The sequence below is a fragment of the Perca flavescens genome, chromosome 10 (genome assembly GCF_004354835.1).
Source record: "Perca flavescens isolate YP-PL-M2 chromosome 10, PFLA_1.0, whole genome shotgun sequence".
NCBI classification, from domain to species: Eukaryota; Metazoa; Chordata; class Actinopteri; order Perciformes; family Percidae; genus Perca; species Perca flavescens.
This window is the reverse complement of record NC_041340.1, coordinates 35,860,751-35,886,204: the sequence shown is the minus strand read 5'-3', so window position 1 is coordinate 35,886,204 and position 25,454 is coordinate 35,860,751. Positions and strand designations below refer to the sequence as shown.

At 40.2% G+C, this 25,454-nt stretch overlaps 1 protein-coding gene across 1 annotated transcript in view; it reads left to right on the top strand.

The window, feature by feature from the left end:
* tenm1 (teneurin transmembrane protein 1) overlaps window positions 1-25,454 on the top strand; it is a 182,912-nt gene that overhangs the window by 112,156 nt on the left and 45,302 nt on the right. The window contains exons 12-21 of the mRNA XM_028589371.1: window positions 749-934; window positions 1,110-1,139; window positions 1,257-1,403; window positions 4,054-4,288; window positions 5,566-5,685; window positions 5,780-6,041; window positions 7,513-7,798; window positions 18,450-18,593; window positions 19,134-19,386; window positions 20,905-20,925. Of these exons, the coding sequence (XP_028445172.1) occupies window positions 749-934; window positions 1,110-1,139; window positions 1,257-1,403; window positions 4,054-4,288; window positions 5,566-5,685; window positions 5,780-6,041; window positions 7,513-7,798; window positions 18,450-18,593; window positions 19,134-19,386; window positions 20,905-20,925 (1,684 nt within the window). The remainder of the gene's footprint in view (window positions 1-748; window positions 935-1,109; window positions 1,140-1,256; window positions 1,404-4,053; window positions 4,289-5,565; window positions 5,686-5,779; window positions 6,042-7,512; window positions 7,799-18,449; window positions 18,594-19,133; window positions 19,387-20,904; window positions 20,926-25,454) is intronic.

Here is a 25,454-nt window from a genome sequence, read left to right as displayed (position 1 = left end):
GTAATTCTAATAGAGAGCTGAAAAAATCTCCAACTTTAATCCACTTTTTTCTCCCTCTCCATGCTATGTATATTTAAATTGAAATAACTTTTTACTGCAGCTGGATAAGTAGTCTTTGTGTGCCTCTAGCACTTTGCTCTCTTTACTGATGGATGAGGCTTTGCTTCTGCAGAGAGAGGGAGAGAGAGGGAGAGAGAGAGAGAGATGGTGACGAGCGCAGAGAAAAGGAAATAGACAAAAGGAGGAGGGAAGACTTTTAAAAGGGACATTACAAGATAGAGGTAGGGAAAGGGATACTGAAGGTATAAAGCTAACAGAGGCAAAGATGGAGAGATGGAGAAAAAGAGGGTATTAACATACCCACCAAATCTGATAAAATGTCAGACAAAAATAATAGAGCTGAATTGGAGTCCCTGTAGTTGAAATATGCGGTGCAAATAAGAATCATTTGGCTGTTATTATCAGTCTATTCACTCTTCCTCTCCTTCGGGGAGCTCAGCTATTAGAGGTGGGAAGATTATTCTTCTATCACTAGTTTGTTCTCTCACCTATATCCAGTGGCTCACCCCCAATTCAGATTTTTTTTTGTTTTACTTTTTTTCCGCTCTCCATTTCCCCTGTGCTTCTTTTACCTTTTCTTTTCTTCCAACACTCAATTACTCCATCTGCTCCCCTCCCTCTCCTTCTCTCTTCCTCTCACACTTACACGCTTTTTTCACACGCATATCCCCACCCACCTGTTCGGCAGAGCTGTGCCCGGTGCCATGTGGCAGCCATGGTGTTTGCTCAGAGGGCCGGTGCCAGTGCGGGGAGGGTTGGATAGGCGCTGCGTGCGACCAGAGAGCGTGCCATCCTCGCTGCGAAGAACACGGCCAGTGCCACGACGGGACCTGCATCTGCCAACCTGGCTGGGAAGGAGAGCACTGTAACATTGGTGTGTGTGTGTGTGTGTGTGTGTGTGTGTGTGTGTGTGTGTGTGTGTGTAATTATTCCTTGTGATATTTTGATCAGTATGATTAAAAGGATAAAAAAATTGTCACTTTTGTTGGAATAATTTCCATTTACAATTGCTTTCTCTTACTCAATTCTCGCCCTTTACCCCCTCACAGTTACTCATGATTTGGACGTTGTTGTGAAAGGTAATTTATCTTTATTTAGGATTAACATTTCATATTGTGCTCCTCCAACACGCTGACAAATGCCAAAAATGTGTGTGTGTGTGTGTGTGTGTGTGTGTGTTTGACACACCTTTTCAGACGGTTGCCCAGGGCTGTGCAGCGGGCATGGGCGCTGTACCCTGGAGCAGAGCGGCTGGCGCTGCGTCTGCCAGGCCGGATGGAGCGGGCCTGGATGCAGCGTTGTCATGGAAACTGACTGCAGTGATGGAACAGACAACGACGGAGGTGACATTCTAACATCTATCATTTTCCATCTCTTTTTCTCTTTCTTACCTCTTTAATTTCTGTCTTTGTGGCAGATTGTCCATTCCATTACTTCTCCTGTTTCTCCTGCCTCATTGTTCCTTCCCTGCATCCCTCTGTGCTGTCCCAATCCTGTGAAGACTCCTGTAGAGTCCCGCTGGTCATTATTATATTGAATACGTATTTGTGTGTGTATGTGCACATTTGTGCGCAGTTTGTATGTCTGTTTTTCCTCTTATCACAGCTAAATGTCTAATAAGCATACCACCTGCTTGGATAAAAGGCACTCCCGAGAAGTTTTCTCAAGTCTAAATACAGCAAACCATGCAGAATAGATTCCTGCTTCTTTGGTTATGAGATATTTGGTGACAGGTGAGAGGTGTGTGTTGCTCACCCTTGTTGCTGCGTTGTTCTATCCTCAGGTGAAGAGACAAGAAAAGAATATTTCAGCAGAAGCGAGAGCTCTGCTCATTGCAATCATTTTCTCGCCATTTCATTCCTGTTATCCAATACATAATAACAGGTTTTGAAAATATAGTGCAATATTGCATTGCATCAAATGTTCCCATTCATTTTGAAACAATATATATCTGTTATGGACATGCCCGTTGAGCTGGTGTTGTAATCCATCATTGCAAACAAGGAAGTTTCTCATTTGTTTGGAGAAAAAGCCTACTGTTTTTTTTTTTTTGCATGGTTCTGCCTTTTGTGATGAGTCTCGTTTGAATCAGTGCACACAGCAGTGGGAAACCTCAAACACTTACATTCTTTTTTAATAGTCCTTTTTTTCGGCTGGTGCGGAGTGCTGATAGCTGCAATGTAACCTTTTTTTTCCTACACATTGTTTACCAAGGCTGCATGACTGACTGAGCCAACACTTCAGAAATTCAGTCAGATGGCTGCTTAAAACCTGAATTACAGGTCCTTACCCTGGATTATAACCTGACAGAGCTATACAATAACACAATGTCCTGTGGACTATAAAATAGGGTCTGTATAAAGGAAACAAGTCATAGCTGAACCGTGGCCTGCCAACAGTGTAGGCACTGATGGTTTTTGTATCGTATTAATGGATTATGTCATTGTTCTAATTATCTTTTGTTATTAATGGATGTTTTCATCTGTGGTGTTAAAGACATAATGGACTGTCACACTGTGCACGTAATACATTTACACATGAGCGTTTTAACCCCTAATTTAGTCATAGCTTAAACAAACTGAACCTTTTCTTATTTTGCCTCTTTTCAAATGGTCAGTGGACTTGTGGGTGGGTGGAGGAAGGGACAGGTTTCTCTCTACACTACAGTAAATTCAACCATATGCAAAAAGCAATATATATACTGTATAGCATTATATGGTATTATAATGTCATATGATGAAGTTTCTGTATTGTAGGTATATCAAATCGTGAAGAAAGGCTCACTAACGAAGCCTTATGGTGACCACTTACATTTTTCTTATCTTTCTATCCTCACCCCTCTCTGCACAGCTTTTGAGATACAATAATTTTCTGCCATACAATTCAACCATCTCCTTTAATTGGCAGATATACCATAGGCTCTCATAGCCTTCTCTTGCAGCAATCTTTTTGTCTCTGAAGATAGACAGAGATGGAAAGATGCTATCACAAGTAATCAGAGAATAAAGAGGAACTCTGAAGAGAAAGAGTTTCAATTATTCTGCCTGGATGGGAGAGAGGAGCGCATGTATTGTTCTTCCTTCGCATTTTTTTCACACACTAGGCTGTGAAATCATACATATTTATATCTATTACATGTTCCAAATCTACATTTTTACTGTGCTTCTTCTTTTGTGTGTAATGGTAAACAGCCATGCCTGCACAGTAAGCTACAAATATGTGTCCTTTTTAATCACAGTAATACTAGATTTTCAATTAATAGTGTGCTTTCAAGTTGAAGTAGTGAATCTTATGGAAATCAACCATTGTACTATGCTACCTTTGTAGGAGGAGGTTATAATAGAATATCGTTGGCCTTTCGCTCTCTGCTCTGTGGTCAGATGCATTTAAATGTCAGCACTGCTTCCTGCCTTTTCAGGAACAGGCTTGAAATAGGAAACACAAATGTCAGCCTGGCTCCTATTACCTGCCGCCTTGGTTTGTATCTGCAGCTCATTGTTTACGCCAGACTTTTATGGATCGCATTCAAATAATACTGGTGATTCAGGTCTGATTTATAAGAATAGACGGCTATAATTGTACAGTGATGGCCCCAAATGAATCTCATTTGATTATAACTCGTGATAACGATGATACATGTGCAGTTCGTTGTTGTAGATTGGATTACTCCAGTAGAGTTTCTCGGTGTGAAAATTATTTCTTGGCAGGTCTTAGGTTTTCTGGTGTCTTCTTCATGTCTTTCCACTGCAGATATATACAGTACCTTGGCCTTTAAGAATAGAAATGTGTGCTCAGCACCTTTGTCACTTAAATCTATTGAAGCCTTTAACTTTAACTATGCACAATAAAGATGTTAATGTCTCGCTTATATTAACTGTGTAAATTCAAGTACCACCTAAACAACCAACTCCTCACATGCTGTAAGGCTGTTTGTGTGTGCATTTTATTTAAAGTGTTATATTATATACGTTTTAAACTTCCTGTCCATTTCAGATGGCCTCATGGACTGCGTGGACCCCGACTGTTGCGAGCAGCTGAGCTGCGGCTCTGACCCTCTGTGCCACGGCTCGGCCGACCCCTTGGCCCTGTTGCAGCAGAGCCCGCTGCCCCCGACCGCACCCCCCACGCCCACCAACACACACACTCACAGCTTCTACCGCCGCATTCGCTTCCTCCTTGGCAAAGCGGCCACACACACTCTCCCTGGAGACGTGCCCTTTGATACCAGGTATGTGCTTGTATACTCTCTGTTTGCCTGGATCTGTGTGTGCATGCCAATACCTTTCATGTGTTTGTTTTGTGTGTCTGTGTCCTTGAGTTGCCATCCCATATAGTATACAGAAAGAAATGAGCAGTAGATAATGAAGTAATATACATCTGAATTAATGCATTGAATCGTCCATTGGCCATTATTTGTTTAATTGGTGTGTGTGCATTTGCATGTAAATGAGGCTTTTCATGTGTTCACATGCCTGCGTGCACACACATGTCTCCTAGTGATCTGTTTTTCCCCTGTGGCAGTCACACAGCAGTGCATCGTCCTTGCGTATCAGTGTCAGGCTACAACTGCAGAGAGTATTTGTTTGTTACATATTAATGTCATTCAGTTACACCAGTCATAAAGGTGTCCCCATTAATTTTTCAGTGGCCTCTCAGTGCCAGCTAAGAGAGGAAATAAATCTATCTGCAAAGATGATGACCTAGAAAGTTTAGTTTGGAAAACAAGAAGTGATGCCTCTCTGAAAAATGCCCTACCCCGGTTCACTTGTGGAATAAACAAATAAATTAATTATGTGACAGTTTTTTCAGAAGGGAAATCGATGGCAGCTTTCAGAACAGGAGTAACAAACTGGGCAATGCAGCCACCCGGAGAAACCTCACCATCCTTCATTTATCCCTCTTCTGGAGTAACAGATAGGCTCCATCAGTGAATGTGTGTATGTGTGTGTGTGTGTGTGTGTGTGTGTGTGTGTGTGTGTGTGTGTGTGTGTGTGTGTGTGTGTAGAACACATGTGTCTGTCCTAATCTGTCTTCATTTGACCAGTTTAACGATTATTCCCGATTTAGGCAGTGTATTTCACAATTTACCTGCAAAATAAAGATGCATATTTCAAAATAGTCTGGATGTGACAAATAGTTTAAGGTCTATTTAAAGAACGCCATGCCCTTTCTGCTCCAGGTACCAGTGTCACTGTAATATAAACATGATTTTGAAGTTTTTTTTTTTATATGACGGTGTGGAAAGGTTTAACTGTGGTTTAAGCTATATTTATGGTCTTTGTATCCTGGCAATCTCTGGCAAATCTCTCCGCGCTAAAGAAAGGAATTGCACTGAGCGGACTAAATGCCGTTGCTTTTTCTACACGCACAAGGTCGTTTGGCCAAAGCTATGCCTCTCTCTTCAAACAATCATTATGGTCTCCATCATTGTAAACCTGCCATATCTCCCTTTCATTGTGTATGTCTTGCTTTCTCTCTCTTTCTGCTTCCCTTTTGCTCTTCCAGTCGGGTAGCTGTGATTCGAGGTAGCATCGTGTTGCAGGACGGCTCTCCTCTGGTCGGAGTCAACATCACTTTCCCGCAGCATCCAGAGTATGGTTACACTATCAGTAGGCAGGATGGAAGGTAGAGACATCCACACACACAGTACACAATGTTTTTTTATTTTTTTATTTCCCTTGCTCCAATCTTATTCTGTCTTAATGTTGTTTAACTCTAGTTTTGACCTGGTGACGTTGGGCGCAATGTCTATGACCCTGATGTTCCAGCGCCCACCCTTCCTGCCGCAGACGCGTACCATCTGGACGCCAAACAACAACTTCCTGGTTCTGGATCAGGTGACCATGTCCAGGGAGGAAACTCAACCTCCTAAATGTGACATGAGGAGTGTTTTGAGTCCCTACCCGCTGGTCCTGCCCTACCCGCTTCCCAGATACACAGGAGCATGTGCAGAGAAGGGGCCAGCAGTACCTGAGCTACAGGTACCAAACTAGTTACTGTGACTACAACCAGAGCATCTGTATAACATGTAGCAATGCACTGCTTCAGGTCTTCAGATGACAGGCAGTAAGAGCTCAATTTGTTACAGCTCAGCAACAAACCAGCCTGGCCTCACAGGATTTTGCAAATTTAGCTTGAGTCATATTTGCATCATGCAAATAAGGAATGAGCAAAATGGAAATTTGTACTCCATCCTTATACTTCCCCACCGCAAAAGCAAATTAGGTGGCTGAAAGTCAGGTGTGGAGGTCAGACTGGTGATTATATATTTACCCTCCGACGTGACTCCCAAGAAGTTTTTTTTTTTTTCAATACAGTGACCAAAACCTCACCCTGACCTCATTTCAGTTCCAACTTAACTCGCGGTACACAGAAAGTTGTTTTCTTGTTATCAGGACACGTGATAGAAAATGCAGAAAATCTCATAACCGATATGTGCCATGGTCATGCGATCCTTTTGTGGCAGAGGACCGTGATGTTTTTGCTTCAAAATAGTATCATTCATATCCACAACACATCGCCTGCACAAGTTCAAGCTCATGTAAGAAAATTCGATGAGATTGAAAATGAACAGATCGTCAATAAAGGAACATTTTATCCTCATGACGAATAACACCTCAGGACAAACACCCACTGTGTTCACCTTTGTTAAGAAATGGAATCAAAGCCTTTAGACTTTTGATGAAAAGGTGTCAGAGATAATAGTGTTGGAGATAATTTGATTTGCACCTTTATGTATTCCTTTTGTATGTATTTATTCCTAAATTATTACTTGTCAAATGTGCAATATCTCAGCTATTTTACTGTTTTATAGGTCACAAATTATACATATCTTTTATTTATAGTATATATTTTTGTTTTTCTCTGTTTTAAATTACTGTTTGATATGTGTGAATGCACCATCAGGTTTGCCTTTTAATTTCATTGTACAATGTTGTGCAATGATAATAAAGGTATTCTATTCTATTTCAGGTAATCACTGACTCAGTATTTGATTTTAGCCAAGATAAATATTATAATGGAGGTATAAATGTTTGCTGCAGCAGCTAGTTCACTGTTTATCAGAGAGATGAGCTTGGTTTTTTATTTGCTACTCAAAAAGGTATATATACAAGCATTTTTTTTACAATTTTTAAAAATTTTCCTTAAAAGAAAACCCTCATGGTATAGACAGATATCTTGTCATTCTTCATAAAAATCTTGGGTTCTCGATAAAAATGTTCTTCTTGAAAATGGTATCATTTTAACACAGCTAACGCATATTTGGTGGACTCACTGCATCTTACTTTGTAAGCCATTTCTTCCTGTACCTGCCAATAGCCCTTATTATGTTAGCTTATTATACAAATACAAAGTAATGAACACCTTGCTTTCTTTCTTATAATATTCCTTAATTTCTTCTCTTTCCGTCACGTGTATTTCTCACTCTGCTCTCTGTCTTGTTCTGCCTAGGCGGTGCAGGAAGAAGTTTCGATCCCTGGAGCCTTTTTGAAGCTGAGCTATTTGAGCACTCGTGCTGCAGGCTACCTCTCGCTGCTAAGAATCCTCCTCACACCTCCCTCTCCGCTGTCCCCCATCTCCCCGCTCGGCGGTCTGTCCAAGGTGCATGTCCGTGCATCGGTCCAGGGGAGGTTGTACCAGCGCTGGTATCCCGCTGGACCAGGCCTGGTCCACAGGCTGGTCTGGAACAAGACTGACGTGTATGGCCAGGAGGTCTGGGGCCTCACTCATGCAACTGGTAAGTAGAATATAAAAATATAATGGGTCTCATTCCAAATGTTTTCTTATTCCTATCCTAAATAAGAGAATAATAGGAAAGCATCTGGAGAGTCCTGGTAGTCTCAGGGTCTTAGACACTGACCGTGTGCAGTTAACATGGTTCCATGCCATCCATCCACTTGTTCTCTGTACTCTTTCTTTTCACATTTCTGTTTGTGGTCAGACTAAACATACAATATAACGTGTTAATTAGTAATTAGCGAGCTTTGAGAGGTGTTAATGGTGCGAACTTTGAAGATTTATAGGCTAGCTGTTACCCTGTTTGCAGTCTTAGTCTGTTTAGCTAAGCTAATCTTTTTCTTGCTCTTCCTGCATATGTCATCACACAGACATGAGAGAGCTAGCAATCTTCTCATTTAACTCTCAACAAGAAAACGCATAAGCATACTTTCCAAAATATTTAACTATTTCTAAAACAGGGCGGATGCTGCACTCAAAATAGTCGAAACGTTGAGTTTTTGGAACGCTGGACTCTACTCGCTCTCAACGCTCGCCATCTTAGCTACGTAGCAGAAGCTATGGGAGCACCAACATATTTTCAAACTTGTGAATATGGTGAGTAAACTGAAGTGGTTGTGACTGACGAAAACCAAATTATACAAATGTAATGTGTTTTTTCCAATAAGTACCACTATACTGTAGTCAGATAGTGAGAAAAGAAGCCGGTATATATTCGTCAGGTGACAATAGGTTGCGGCCCGGCTACAATTTACCATTAAAAAGTAGAAGCAGTCATTTCTGGTCAGTGCATTATGAACTGATATTCATGCGCAATTTGAGACAACATTACGCTGTAAAAATGTGCGCTCTACACAAGTGAGTATATAGTGTACACAGTGTACTGTTTCAAAGCCATGCTAACCTGGGCTCGTATACTAAAGACACAGCTACTAAAGACTAGCCTAGCCGGTAACATTAATCCCCCTGTCTCCTAGGGCTGCACCATATGACCTAAAATCACATTTTACCTTGATAACGATAAATGAACGATAATAAAAAAAAAGTAAGATAGTATAAATAGTTTTTTTTGTCCTAATATTTCATTGGCAAGGTTTGTACTGTAAATAGGCTCAAATATTGAAGGTGAGATATTTTTTCTAATTCAAAAGCTTATTTTTGCAGGAATTATTACATAATTGCAGGAAGCACAAAGTGGGAACTATTATGGCTATTTATTGAAAATGTATAAAATTGAAATGAAAGGACACATTGCTTGAAAATTCTTGTCTTGTGAAAAAAGTCACATTTCAGTTGTATAAAAATTATCAAAATTATCGTCATTGGGAAAAAAACGTTGATAACAGCTTCAGAATTTCGATGAATCGTCCAGCCCTACTGTCTCCTGTTCCCTGCGTATTGCCTGGATGAGTGTATGTCTTCCCTACTTATAGAGGGATGTGCTGTGTTTAACTGACTCACCCAGGCACTGCATGGTTTTGCGTCTGAAGATGGCTGCATGCTTCGGTGACCACGGCGTCGCTCCGGGTCCGCTGCCTTGCACGCTCCTTCGCCGTCCTCGCCGGCCGGTCCGCTCTTCCTTCTTATTGTAGTTCAGGTTTTAAAATGTGTATTTACAACAGTTGTGTTGTGGGAAAACAAGAATAGTCTTTCAGCTTCTTTGTCTTCAATAGTGTTCTCCGTGTGGAAACGTGTGGTTTGCAGCCATCAGCGTCATTGTATCCAGCCGGAGACAATCTCCTGAATGAATCTCGTCCCACACAGCTGTCAGCCCTTGACCTATCAGCTAACTACTCAAAAGACACTAAACTGATATTATAACAATTGAGAATCGAGACACTCCAATAGATTTTTACAGCATAGTCGCATAGTTTTTCCAGACAAAAAATTGCTGACAGATGCAAGCCAAGTAAATACATAGAAAAGAAGGGCTATCACTTTTCAACCCTTTGAAATAAGAGGTTTTGATGAACACTGAAAAACACTGAAATCCAACAATAATAGAGCAGAAAGTGTAACATGCTTCCTGTTAACTTTAAGGTCTTTGAGCGGCTATACTGTGATTTGCACAAAAAAGCCTGATTGGATGTCATATTGTAAATTATTAACCATTCGGTAGGTAATCAACCGATTGTTTATGGACAGTCTCCCGCTGGAAAATTAGAGATTGGAGATTGCCTGATAATACATAATTATTGCAATAAATAGGTCTAGTTTCTATAATAATGGTTTGACAACTGCAAAGGTACCAGAATGCAAGGAAGTGTCCACTGTAGTTGAAATAGCATTAGTCAGGAAATTCAAAACATGTAATAAACACAATGGGAAGTGGATCCTGCAAACAGCGAGCAGTTTAGACTGTACTGAGAAAGGAAAGGCTCGACAAATGTACTGCCGAGTAACTGGCAGTAAAGATATCATCTGCAGTGGCAGGGAGATGGCAGTTCTTAACCGTTTTGACAGAACTGGCTCTATGGAGAAAAATATGAATATGTGCATGGGACGTTTTCATGAATGTGGCCTATTGTCTCTTGTTCTCCAATGTCCTCGCTCACCTGTGCAAAAAAAGATACACTGGATATATAGCTGTCAGTTTTATTGCCCTCTTGGTTCATTATGGCCAAAACAGCTATTTTAAAGATGCAATCGAGGTTCTAACTTTTGAACTTTCTATTGGTAATTTGAGAGATAACGTTTCCGCTTTCTGTGTTGGAAGGTTGTGGACAAACAGTGGAGCTGCGAGAGAGAGAGCTTTCCATAAGCACTGAGATATCGCAGGCATACCAGAAGCTTTGTCCACTCAAGTGTATGGTCTCATACAAAGATTGCATCTCCCCAAGGCTCTCTCCTCCTGATCCATCCCCTCCTCTCCTTATCTGTTAGAGCTGCATGTCATCTGCTCTAGCTCTCTCCTGATCTTTCACCTTTTCTCAATTCCTATGATCCTGTTTTTTTTATTTATTTTATTTGCCCTGCTTTGCCGAACCACCTCCCCCCTGCCCTTCTTACGCCCTTCCCTCGCCTCCTATCTTCCTCTACCCTCACTGTTTCCTGTGTTTCTGTCCTCTACTGAACTCTCTTTTCTTCCCTTCTTGTTATTTCCTCCATTCTCTCTGATCTCCCCTGTTGCTTCTGTCCCGTCTTCCCCTGCACTCCCTTCTTCTCTCTTAACAACCCATGTTTTACCCTGATGCTTCCCTCTCTATAGTTCCTGGCATGTGCAAGAACATATTTTCAGAGGGGGTAAATATGTGCATTTTGCGCAACAGCGTACGTGCGTGTGCATATTATGTTTAGAAGAAGCAACTGACAGATGTAGTACATTCGGTTACACTTTACTTAAAGGTATCTACATAAGAGTGACATGACACTGTCATGAACGTGTCATAAACTATTAAAATTAATAATAATAATATATATAATAATAAATGATCATAAATGTTTATGACATAACACTTCCTTTAGTAAGTGTCAGTCTGTTTTTGTCATGAAAAGTTATGGTTAGGGTTAGGGTTCATGCGTCATGACACAGTGTCACAACAGTGTCATGTGTTCATCACACTGTCATGTCACTCTTATGTAGATACCTTCAAGTAAAGTGTTACCGTACATTCTCTATGGTAAAGTTTGAAATTTCCAAGGAAATACTATTATGGCAGCATAAATATTAGATATTTTTTTCCAATGGTGGGTTTGTTGTTGCTCTGTGCGCACAAGAGGACACCAAGGGCTTATTTTTCATGAACCCAGCAGTACCCAGATCACAGTCTAGTGCGCCCTGCCCATCAGAAGCGTGCCAAATGCACTTTTGGTAATTTCGTGGCCAGGCTCCTGTGGCGCTGTTGGCCACAGGGTGGCATCAGAAAGAACACATTATCATATATTATAGGTGGGCGTGTTAGAGGCTGTGACAATCATATTTTCATCCCCTTTTAACACAGAGCTCTCCCTGTCATGATGCACTGAAAGTTTGAGAATCCTGTAGAAAGGTTTTCCTCAGAGAAAACTTATTGATGTCTGGGACCTGCAGACTTTCTGAATATATGAATATTCTCCTGCTGTATATGAATACAACAGCTCAAATATACTGCATTGGATTAACTTTTTGTTGATGTTAATGATCCAATGGTCACTATGTTTTCTGTGCGTAATACTGCGCCATTTTATCATCACAATGATCTATACAAAACCTCTCCAGTTAAATACCACTATAGTAGTGCCATAAACAAAATATAAGTATAATTTAATATGTAGTCTAGGTGTATGCATTTTTTTTCCTGAAATCGTTTGCAAAACTAATATCTTGCAACAATATATTTGTTACCTCTTTAATCTTTCTATTGCCACATAAACGTGATCCTGGTAATGATCCACAAATACATTTTAGATTTAAAAAATAATGGTCTTTTGTTTCTGGGACACCACAATAATATGATCTCCATCATATCATGTTACTCATCACAGCTGCACGTCAGCCTGTATTATAATTACAAACGTACTCATAAAAAAGAAATGAGGCAGGCAGCCGTTACCCCGGTTACATAGTGTTTAGAATCAAGGAGGAATGGACCGTCCTGAGGGAGTTAAGAGCGGAGAATTATCCTCAATATTTCATGGAACGGTATGAGTGCGTCCGGCTCCAGCACGCCTGTAGATTTGCAGTACAAACTGTGGAATAATTCATCATAACGACAAGTTTGATGTGCACATAAACACAGCGGTTTCTGTGGTTATTTTGCAACAGTGTGATGCTTGTTTTACCAAACCAGCTGGTCTGTGTAACATCACTCCCGTTAGAGACTGCAGATGGAGCAGATACCTGCTGCCTTCAGATGACTGTAAAGACATTTACACGTTTATGTCAGAATACCAGTAGTAGAAATCAGTTTATTTTTCAAATACATGCCACTAACTGTCTCAGAGGACAGAGGGGGTAAGAATCGCTCATTAATCATTATTCTGCACATGATCGCATGTCAGCTGGGTGGAAAAAAAATTAAAGTGGAACAACTTACAAAACATGAACAAATGGGTTTGTGGGATTTCAGAGAAGATGACAGTATATGGATGTGTTTTGACAAATAAAGTGACCAAAATATTATGGAACACAAGTACGCTGAGCTGTCGACCTGCTCAGAACGCGAGGCACACTCATTCTTGGCATCAGTATTGCAGCGCCGCTTGATTGGCATCGCCACACCCTTTGCCGCGCCTCTCCTCCCACGGCGGCGAGTCACCAAGATACCAGCATAGCGCCCAGTGATTCCTTTTCAACAAAATAAGGTAACACTTGATTTACAGGATAAAATCCACCAAGCAGTGTAAAAACCTGTGTATATTCTGCATCAATGTGCATGGGGATGTACAGCTAACATCCAGCCTCACTCTCACTACTGGATGATGTGTCCCTGTTTTCCATAGAGCCTTCTTTAATTTAGGAAATATGCAATTTTATATTATTTTTTTATATTTATTTTGCTATGGCCAATTATGACATTTTTGTTTTTCATTTGGAGGCCACAGTTCTGAGACAAAAGGGTTTTAAAGGGGATAACAGCTCCTTTTAAACTTTAAGCTAAGGTAAAGGCATGCAGTCACGTCAGGATACTTAAGTAGAAAAGCAGTTTATTTTTCAAATTGACCATATTTTTCTTTTACTAGAGGCTGCAGCCCCTACAGACCCTTCCGTCCCCTTCCCGTGCAAAAGGATGCTGGTGCTTTGTTTCCACAACGACACAGGCTAACACAGACACACACACATCCGCCAACACGTGCGTGCGTCTGCACACACTCTATGAGCTCACACATCGCCAGAGAGAACAAGAGAAAGGGAGATCATGCTCTGTTTGCTAGGGTGAGCACATTGCCCGAGGCTTCAACAGAGGGGAATGAAAGCTTTCACCTGTGAGATATTGAGTGTGCATGTGTATAGTTTGTGAGAGAGTGTGTATACGTGTTCTGATGTGTCGTTTCTTGTAATAAAGCTACAGTCATATTCGGTTGTGAAGCAGTTCTCAAAACACCGACACTTTCCCTTTGAGATTGCTTTGCCCGTTTTGTCCTGGAAAAGCCTTGTTCCTCAAATGAAATCAGTTTTATTGTAGTTATTTTATTTTATTTTTGAAACAGGACAATGTCCCTCCTGACGGCAATGTATTTATGGCAACCTTTGATGCATTTTCATAAGGATGGATTGGTTTCCAGGCCATGAAACAGGTTCTTCAAGGGGGGTGCAATGTGACTTTAAGGGTCAGAAATTACACAGTACTAAAATATGTTACATTCTAAGACACGTGAATTTTACTTCAAACTCAGTGCCTCTCAGTTCTGTTTCTGTCCTTCGGAAACTCAAGATCACAAGCCTATCAGAGCTTAAGACACAAAATTGAAACAAATGAACCTTTTGAATGTACTTAAGGGATAGTTTCTGGACTAAGAACTTTGGTCCAACACTATACAGTTTCTTTTGCTGTTTCACAATCCCCAGTGTCCCAAATTACATATTGTCTTCCCTCCCCAATCACTTTATCGATTGTACCATTGAGTTGGAGATTTAAGTTTGCCCTGTGTGCCTGCCGCAAGTTTCTTTTAAAGAGGACTTCTGAATTTGTTCATAATGTGAGCGCTCCTACTTATGTATTCCAACATCTCTACTGGTCTTTATGCTGGCTTTGCTCCCCAGTTTCCCTTGGGTGCCAATCAATTCACTCATATGTTGGTTTACAAGTTCAAGATCAGTGATTGACAGCGACGACCGACTTCTACCACCTTTATGTCAGACGTGTCAAGCTGTCCTTACTGTACAGTATCATCTTCATTTAATCAATGCCATTTTATTTCTTCAAATTGTCACTGTGTTGACACAGCTTTAATTATACAGTAAGTTAAAAGTGTTTTTGCATTGTGTACATTACCATGAAACAAATAGGGCAAAATGTTTTAAGAGAGAGGACAGAATGTATCTCAAAGACATTGATATGTATTTTTATCTTTCTACATTCCAACGCCTGATAGAAAGCAGAGAACATGCAGAGAGAGAAGATTAAGGTTAATTAAGCAACCATGTAATGACTTCTTACTTCAAGTTAACTCCTACAGTGAAAAGTTACTTTAATGAAAAGCCTCGCTCATCAGCCACTCAAAGCAATTTAAAACTCTGCATGTGTTATAAATAAATGCTTACTTGCGTACTAATATTTTTATACAAACAAGTGATCAAACTACTAAGTGTAATTTCAAAAGCGTCACCCATACTGATTCACCACAAGGAATAACGTTCTAGTGTCTTTCAGCTCGCTATTTTGGTTTTCCAGTCAGGAACTGAAATTAGCACCAGCTAAATGCCGGTGAATTGTTTGCAGTGGTGTGTAAAATCATCAGGCCATCTGCCACTTTGGCAGACAGGGAAATCTCGCAACAGAAAGACACATTTAGTCAGGTTAGCGTATGTTTGGATAAAGCTACACATTTGAAAGTCGAGAACCTTATTTGTTTTGATTACTCGTGAGTGTGAGACTGACGGTGGACTCTAAATAACAGTGAATTATGTCTAAATTATCTGAATGTCATTCCTTCATTTAGCGCATCGATTTTAGAAGTGGCAGACAACAAAACAACAACAACTTACCTGGCACAGTTAATTTCAGAACCTGTTTCCAAGGCAAGGCAAATGTATTTGTATCGCACATTTCATACACAGCAGCAATGCAGTGCGCTTCACACAAAAACAATGATAAAAAACTCAATAAAAATAAAAATATAGAACTACATACAATTTTAACAATAGTAGAAAAAGTAAAATGTGTATATATAACAACAGCAAAGAGTCCATTTAAAAATAAATAGATATATAAATGAATAGATACAAAGACTGCAGATTCTTTAGCCTTGGAAAAAAAATGGTAATAGTTGGGCCGTTTTTTATGTTCTCTGGAAGCTGGTTCCAGCGATGGACGCCATAGTGGTTAAAAGCTGCTTCCCCCTGTTTTGTTCTGACAGTAGGTTTCAGTAGCAGTAGCTTATGTTGTGATCTAAGGGGTCTGGCTGAGAATATTGTTGGAACATGTCATGCAGGTAGTTTGGTCCCATCCCCTTCAGTGACTTAAAAACTAACACAAGTGCCTTGAAATCAATTCTGTATCTAATTGGGAGCCAGTGTAAGGACTTAAAGATTGGGGTGATATGATCTGTTCTTTTTGTTTTAGTAAGGATCCTGGCTGCACTATTCCTTACCATTTGGAGGGGTTTTAAAGTCTTTTTGGGGAGTCCTGTTAAAAGCATATTGCAATAATCAATCCTACTAGAAATAAAAGCATGTATGATTTTTTCAAGATCCTCCTTGGGCATAACTCCTTTAAGTTTATTGATGTTTTTTAAATGAAAGTATGCTGATTTTATGACTGTTTTTATGTGACTGCTAACATTTAGATCATTATCTATAAGAACACCAAGGGTTCTAACCACTTCCTTTGCTATTAAGCCCTTCCCTTCCAGTCCACAAATGATCATCAAAGTTGCTTCCAGACACAGCAGGCAGCTGTTTTCAGTGTAAAAGCTCTAATGAAACCACTACACACTACCTCCTAGTACAGCTGGGCAATAAATCGATATTATATCGATATATAATGTGATATGAGACTAGATATCGTCTTAGATTTTGGATATCGTAATATCGTGATATGGCATAAATGGTATCTTTTCCAGGTTTTAAAGGCTGCATTACAGTAAAGTGATGTCATTTTATGAACATACCAGACTGTTGTAACTGTTCCATTATTTGCGTTTACCCACTTATCCACATTACTGATGATTATTTATCAAAAATCTCATTGTGTAAATATTTTGGGCAAGCACCAATAGTCAACACTACAATATCGTTGCGGTATCGATATCGAGGTATTTGGTAAAAGATATCTTGATACTCGATTTTCTCCATTTCGCCCAGCTCTACCTCCTAGCAGCTCTCAGCAAACAGCAGACAAAGTTGGCAACTAGCTTGTGAGCTTAGCTTTCAGCTGCTAAAGAGCCAGATATTTGGTAAGCAAAAGGAGCGTGAATATTGAACTCACATTTGTCAGTTGGCTGGAAACACGACTCCAAATAAATGCTAATGTTGATTTGTTTCTGATGGAGATTATTAATTATAAATTGAGTATACGTAATAGCTGGAGAGAGGGATGTCTGGAATACCTGCTGCCTCTGACTCTGCCCCGGATAAGTGGTTCAGGATGGATGGATGCATAGATATACATGATAGCTCATTTCAGAGTGTGTATTATATACAATAGTATTGGATTATTATATCTGAATTTGTATGTTGTGGCTGGTTGAAGAAAAGCTCATTTAAACTACTACTTCTGCTGGTGCTTGGCAATCTCTTCTACAAAGTATAATAATGTTTCAAAGTATCTTATAAGCTAATATGTTTTGTATATAAAATATGTATCTGCAAAGTAGTTATATTTGTCAAATGAATGTAGTGAAGTAAAAATAAAAATAATCTTAAATCCTTTAGAATTGTACAGTACAATATACAGTAAATGTACTCAGTTATTTTCCACCTCTGAAAAAGGCTGATGACTTGGTGCATATGTTTCTGTTCTGTATGCATGTGTGATTGTTTGTTTCAGAATGACATGAAAGTAAGTATGTTTGTGTGTTTTACTGTTTTTGAAAGATCCCACAGCTTTGTCACCTCCTGCCTTTAAACGTATTCCAAGTCTGAAATGGTAAATTACTGTCGAAACGTGTTAAACCCCGCCAAGCCAAAAAAAGCTGTTGATAGTTGTAGTGGGAAGCTGCAAAGCGTATCATTACAACTAAGAGGCCAAGCAGCTAATTCTAGGGCTCCTTCATGAAGACGGGCTGCTCCTGATTACGACTCCACTTCTCCCTGAGCTCTCTCAAACGCACGCACACACGCGCGCACACACACACACACACACACACACACACACACACACACACACTGATGAGGTCTCACCACAGGCCTTTCATCTGTCTCACCACTCAAGACAGTGTAGTTTCAAGAGAGATAATGTGTGAGCTTGTGTGTTAAGTCTGGCTGATGGTACCACATACAGTCATGTTGCTGTACCATAGTGTAGTGTTAGTCACAGCAGGTCTCCAGAACATAGTTATTACTGTGAGTAACATCTAGTCTCTATCCACGACGTTCCACGTCCGAGATTACTCCGGTGCCGCAGGAAATTTCGGCGGATGCATGTCTTTTTGGCTGGATGTCCGGTACCTTCTGTTTTCTTTGGGTTGTAATTTTAAACTCCGGTGGATTTGTGAGGACTATGGTTAACTGCTCCTCAGATCTCTGCAGGGTAAATCCAGACAGCTAGCTAGACTATCTGTCCAATCTGAGTTTTCTGTTGCACGACTAAAACTACTTTTGAACGTAAACATGTTCCACCAAAACAAGTTCCTTCCCGAGGCTATTTTGCAGCGGCACCGTGCAGGGCTTAGCACCACCCATGACAATTGTGATTGGTTTAAAGAAATGCCAATGAACCAGAGCACGTTTTTCTCCCATCCCATAATGCTATGTGTGGACTAGCCAGACCCTCCTCCGCAGCTTGTGGATGATGTTCTGGCAAAGCGAGACTAAGTAACACCAAGCCCTCTTATGTGTGTTTGCATTTCAGTATCTGTCGGCTACGAGTACGAGTCCTGTCCTGGCGTTATCCTATGGGAGAGGAGGACTGCACTTATGCAGGGATTTGAACTGGTCCCCTCAAACCTGGGGGGGTGGTCTGTGGACAAACACCATGCCCTCAACATACGCAGTGGTGAGAACAAACGTATACACTTTTTTTAAATACACAATTTATTTTTTTTGGGAAACAACGCTGACATTTTGCTTCATTTGACTCACGTACAGTATATCCTAAATAATAAGTAAAGTTTACTTTCTTTAACATTCATCAAGGACTACATGAAATCTCACACAACTACGAAAGCCTCTTGTGGCCAAAAAACTTTATCTATTGCTTGCCTCTCAGGGATTGCGTAACTTCCCTACAACATGATATAGTTCTTACTAAATGTCAGTGTAAGTTAACAGTAGTTATTATTATTATTATTATTAAGAGTTTAACGCTCAGGGTGGTGTGGGTGTGATTTCTTCAGCAAAACAACCAAATCACATTTAGATAAAAAAACTGCTAAACCCGGAGTTTAGACATAGCAAAATAATACAGATAATCTGTCATGTGAAAAGCTCAAATGTAAGTGGAAAATGTTTTATTCGTGTAGGATCCCATCACCCTTAGTACGAAGAAAGGGTATTTTCAGGGTTTAAGGTATTAATTGCATTCCTCCCTCCCCAGGAATCCTTCACAAGGGAAACGGGGAGAACGTCTTCCTCTCCCAGCAGCCTCCTGTCATCAGCACTGTGATGGGGAATGGTTTTTACCGGAGCGTCCCCTGCGGTCCAAGCTGCAGCGGCGCCGCTCGGGACATGATGCTCTTTGCTCCCGTGGCACTGGCCAGCGGCCCCGACGGCTCCCTCTACGTGGGGGACTTCAACTTCATCCGCAGAGTCCATCCTGATGGATACACGAGAACCATACTGGAACTCAAGTGAGAGTCATAATCTCGTGGGGAATGCATGTCATAAGAGTAGACTCGTAGATAGAGATAGGGATCTCCCACAGTGGGAAGCAGTGGGATTTTGATCACTGGATTGAGTTGAGCACAATTAGAACAAAATTAGCTCGGCTGACAGTGTTGTGCCTGAACGCGTTCATTGAACGACAGTTCATGAACTCGTTCATATTTTGGGCGAACGTGAACTGAACGTACCATATTACTGCCTGATGAACCTGATGAACCGTGAACTCCTTCATTCTGGTGTCTGTGAACGGCACGCTCTCTCAGTTTAACTTCGTTCAATAGGGCGCCAGATTTCTATAGAGCCTTCCAGGCCAAGACCCGGCTAAAACACACCGTAAACAGGCCTTCATATGTAGCGGAAAAAACACCCAATCTGGCAACACCAGCCACCAGTGTCGCACCGCCGCATGGCTCATCAAAACAAAAAGCAGCGTGGAGGCTTCGTATGATCATTTAAACCATTTTTATGACAAGGTCGTGAGGATGCGAAAAATCTTACATTTCTGTGCAAACTTTGCCCGCCGGCTTTCAAAAAGAAAATCAGCATTTCAGTCCCATCCACAGCAAACCTGAAACGGTACATTGAACTGGTTGGATATGAAGATTAAATCTGACGCATAGTTTCATTGTTAAAACTGATAAAATAATTGCTGTCTGTGGTTATATATGGGCTGTGGCAATCATTTTGAAAAATCATAGCTCGTAGCAACATATGGAAAAAAAGAACTATGAACTAGTTCATTTTTGGAACTGTGAACTTAGTTCAAAATTTGGAAGTATGAACTATGAACTGAACTAGTTCATGTAGAAAGTGAACTTTCCCAACACTGTCGGCTGATGTGGTTTAGTATGGCATTAGCTCTGGTTGGCATCTGCGGTTGTGATCTGTTTGATCTCAACAGAATACATTCTGAAGTTCGTCTTCATGCAAAAAGCAAGTGTGTGAGGTTCAGACATCACAGACTCTAATCTACCTTTTAAGGATGTGAGAAGCACTGAAAGTCTGAAAGTTTGCTGTGAAACAAGGATATTTCTTCTGTGGATTATGACGATGATATTTCCTACTGCGCTGCAGGCACGACATTCTCTATTTCTGTATTTTCTCAAGCGTAGAATCTCAATGGGATTGCACAGTCATTTGTCCTGTAAAGTGTTCTCCTTATGTAACTTTAGACTCTCATTATCTGTTATTATTGTACCTCTGACTAATATTTCTATTTCAGACGGAGGTTTCATAGTGTCTGTATTTGATACTTCCCTGTCCTCTGGGAGGAAATGCCAAAAAGCTTCCTGTTTAGGTTAATATTTAATGTGAAACAATACAGCCGTCTAAATCAACCCTAATCTCATTTTATGAGGAGAAAATTGACTCATTGTAGCCTATGAAATTCTGAGTGTATTATATTATATAATTATCATCATAAATGATTGTTTTCACTTTCTCTTTTCTCCTTTTTGAAACGCTCCTTTATGGCTTATTATAAGGAACCGGGACACCAGACACAGGTGAGAACTAGTGATTAACACCTCCTTTTATATTCCAGCACAAAACACACAAAAGACAAGTTGCAAAATGCCTCACAGCACTTTATCTCAGTTTGTTTGCTGCATAATTGCATTGACCTGACTTCCCCTCTTCCCACACACACCACGCTCAAAATCTGCATATACTCAGGTTGCAGTCGGATCTATCAAATCCCCATTTAAATTTCACTAGGCGATATTACATTTTATAAATTGGAAATCAGCCAAAATGTCAAGGATTTCATGTTTTAGAGGATTACTGGAAGTCTGTTTGGAGGATGCACACACTGAGCCGCTCTAAAAGCCTGAAGCCTGGCATGGCCTCGACATCGTCCCTGGCCCCGAGCCTTGATGGTGGTGTGAGCTCCACACACCATGTTCGACAGAAGATTAGACAGATGTTATAGGGTTTGTGTTGTGTATGTGTGTGGGTGTGGAGGTTTGCGTCTCTGTCTGCGTGTACGCCACTATCAGGGGTTATATCAAGCCCATTGTGTGTGTGTGTGTGTGTGTGTGTGTGTGTGTGTGTGTGTGTGTGTGTGTGTGTGTGTGTGTGTGTGTGTGTGTGTGTGGGTGTTTGTGAGAGAGACTGAGAGGCTTCATCGGAGAGAGCATTTTTCAAGATGCCATATCTCTAGCATGCCAAAGATTCCAACCATGCAAAAAGGATAACCTGGCTGTGTGTTTATGGTTGTACTGTATGGGTGGGTGTGTACATATGTCTGCAAGTGTGAAAATGTAAATGTGCCTATTGTGCACAAGCCGTGATAAATTCCTTGTCTATAGCTTAAGCTAATGATTTCCAACCAGTGGTACCTCAGGGGGTACTTCAACAGTTGCTTGGGGGCAAGTGCAACGAAAGTGAACGGCAAGTGAAAGCAGCTTCACTAATTAATGAAATAGAAATCAAGCTTGAAAAAAATATAACCAGCCAGAAACACCCAAACACTGCAAATGCTACTAAGAGTGCGTGGAAACTAGTTATCATGCAAGACGAAGTTAAGACAGTTGGCTAAAAGTAATGAAAACATTAAAATAGATTAGATAGTTAAATGTAATAAATAAACAGTTGACATTTATAGCTAAAAGTAATGGATAAATGGTCAAAAAAATGTAAAAGTAGCCTAATGGCTAAACAGTTGAAACAACTAGCTACAAGTAATGTATGAATGATGGCTAATAGTTATGAAAAACAGTTGAAACAGTTAGCTAAACGTTTGGATACGTGATTAAAATAGATACTGTAGTTAAAATGTAATAGATAAACCGTTGAAATTGATATCTAAAATTAAAGGACAATTCTGGCGCAAAATGAACCTAGGGGTTAATAACCTATGTGTTGCGAGTCAAACGTTCTCTGGGATATGTTTTCATGCTAATCGAATGTTAATGTAAGTTACTGGTTACTGGTTGCACAGCTTTCGTCATTCGACTGGTCGTGCCTGTATACCTGGACGGTACTGTCTTTCTAAACTATCTTTTTAATAAACTGTCTGTACACTTACAAAGTTCTCAATGTTTCGGTTTACATGTAGGGACCCTCATTATGCTACCATGGAAGTGTGGTAATATTTTGAGTCTTGTTAGTGGTATAGAAATAGCGATTTCTTTTTACTTACACGTGCCCCGACGACTAGCGTTACAAGCTAATTAGCGGTTTGAGATAAAACTGGTCACATTCGATTAGCATGAAAACATGTCCCCGAGAACGGTCTATCTCGGTACCCGTGTTATTAACCCCTAGGTTCATTTAGCGCTGTATTTGTGTGTTAATGGATAAATGGCTGAAATAGCTAAAAATGTAAGTTAGCCTAATACATAAACAGTTGAAACAACTAGCTAAAAGCAATGACTAAATGGCTGAAATGCCTAGCTTCTGTCACTCCAATTGAAACCATTCAGTTCATAGAACAACACCTGGAACCTGACAGCTGGTGTCGGTTAATCGGACAGAGCTGTGGGGGTGCTTCAGATTAGGATAGGTTGGGAACCGGTGTAAACGTACAGGAGCTGGATTCTCCTGTAGGCACTTTGGATATCCTTTCCTCACCCTGGAGGTTTCTCTTTTAGTTCCTGCTTTCTTCGTTTTCTCCACAGCAGCGTTTTACTGTTAGCAGCATGTTAGTGTTTCTCTTTTATTCTATACCATTGTTCTCCCAAGTCATATACATTAATTATTCATCCATATTCAGCTTTCAAAGCTTTTCATTCCACATTCTTCCCAGCAAAGTGCCTATCAGCCAGCGGGGCTTCAAAACAAGGTGTTCTCCGAGGGGAGACAATATGGGATGTAAAACCATTGTCTATTCTTCCCCCTTTAAGAGTTTGAGCGAGGAGTAAAGCAAATAGGGGAGGAAGTCCTCTACAATATTATCTGAGAGCCCAGACGGTCGATTCAGAGACAGTGAGGAACAGCTACATCACTGTCTATCAACTCTGATCACTGTTTTATTTTGTATGGAATGAACAAGGGAGGATTGTTTGTGCTGTGGTTGTTATGGTTGTTCATTTCCCTTCCACGGGATAAATGTATTTGGAGCTGCGAGCATGTAATTGAGGAAAAGACAGGTGAAGTGATTTGTAATCAGTTATATGCACCATGCAATGCTTGTGGTAGCTTCCAGAGGCCCAACAAATGTGATATGCTGCGCGGAGCAGTGGCATACTTTGAAACTCTGTGAATAACTCTCTTAGGATCAAGTTTAAATTATGTATGTGCAGTTCAGTGCAGAGCTCTGTAAACAGTTATGCACTTAATGGACTAGATGACTGACAGCACCCTTGCCTGTGTTGTTTGTGTTTTTTTCTGGGTTGGGAGAAGGTTCAGGCTAATATCAAACGTAAGCTTTCTCTTTAGAGAGTAAGGGTTAGTGAGGGCAGAATGATCTTACAGCATACAACCGCTGTCTAAAGCAAACACACTGTAATTATAAGAACTGATTGGTAACCTGTGAGTAAAGGTAACAAAACAAAAAAGGTTGTTAGTTCTGTAAAAAGTGTAAATGTACTAATGGAGGGAGACAATGAGGAAACTAATTGCGCAGTAGCATAACATGGGAGATATTTTTCTTGACCTTGTAACTTCTCTTTTTTTATATTGAGAAACTAAGGGAAACAAAAGCGCTTTTACAGGGTGTCTGGGTTTAATTGGCAGGAATCCTTTGACCAGACCTGGCTGACATTGGATTTCATGCTTCAAAGTAATGGCTTGGATCTCGATAAGTTGCAAGGTTTAAAGTGCAATTCTTTTCTGCGAACACTGTGTTTAAGCCTCAATAATATACCACAGTAACCTGATAATATCAAAGGTTTTTCTGTAATTAATTAACTGTAGACTACATGTGCAGAAGCAAGTCAAGTGTTCTCTGTATGGCTACATGCCCACAGTGTTGGCAGTCCTCACAGTATATAGTATACAAAAGCTCACAGTCAAATTAAGGGTAAATGAAGTCAGTGTTCATGATGGGCTTTCTAAAGCCTGAGGCTTACACTCAGCACAACCGACAGTTTGATTTAAACAGTACCAAAAGTACATATTTTCATACTATGGTCTTTTACACAATGTATTGTTTTGTTGAGCCTTAACGCTGAATAAACTTCCAGTCTTTTGTCCACTCTTACCTCTCATGAACTAACAATAGCAGCTAGAACAATAGACAATTATGTGTCCACATGGCTCATTTTGCTTAGGCCAAATTTAGCTATATGAATGTTCTGGGTTTCATTTTGGTCTGGACCTTTTCCTGCATGTTATCTCCACTCCCTGTTATTGTCTCTTCTGTTTTCCTGTTGCTCTCAGTTTTAGTTTGCATATAATTATTCTGGACATTGTGTGCCATAGTAGTAAAAGTCAACGTTTTACAACTATCATATATAATAATAAAAAAAACAACAACATGAAAATCAAAAACAGAAACACGTACAACTTCTAATCATAACCCATTCTCAATATTCACCACTACACTCTTGTAACAGAGGTATCATATCACAGACGTATCGTATAAGGATGCAGCTTTTGGTAGGATTTATGAATGCATGACTTACGCTTTTCTCAACCTTATCCTGTCTGTACATACTATACATTTATCCATAAGGTGTCCTTATCTCTGCCTGACATGTGGGCACTTTTATGCTGACGAACATATGAATAACACCATAAAATTTTGGCTCACACAAAAACATCTTCCTAGCATAATTGTAAGCGGTTAGCTTTCTGCATAATATTGTTTTTGAACTGATACTATAGGTGAGAATTATACAGGGGCACACACTAAACCCTGAGCCCAGTGGCTCTGACATCAAGTCTGCTTCATTTCCTTTTCAAATAAAGCAAATATGAGCCAGCCTGATATTAAAAGTGTATTCCTTCGCTGTAGACATGACATTACGATTCTCTATTGCAAAGCTCGAGAAATAAGGTGTCTAATTATGAAGTTAAAGTAACTTTAAATAGAAAAAAAACACTTATTGTTTTATTATTATTAATAATAATAATAATAATACATTTTATT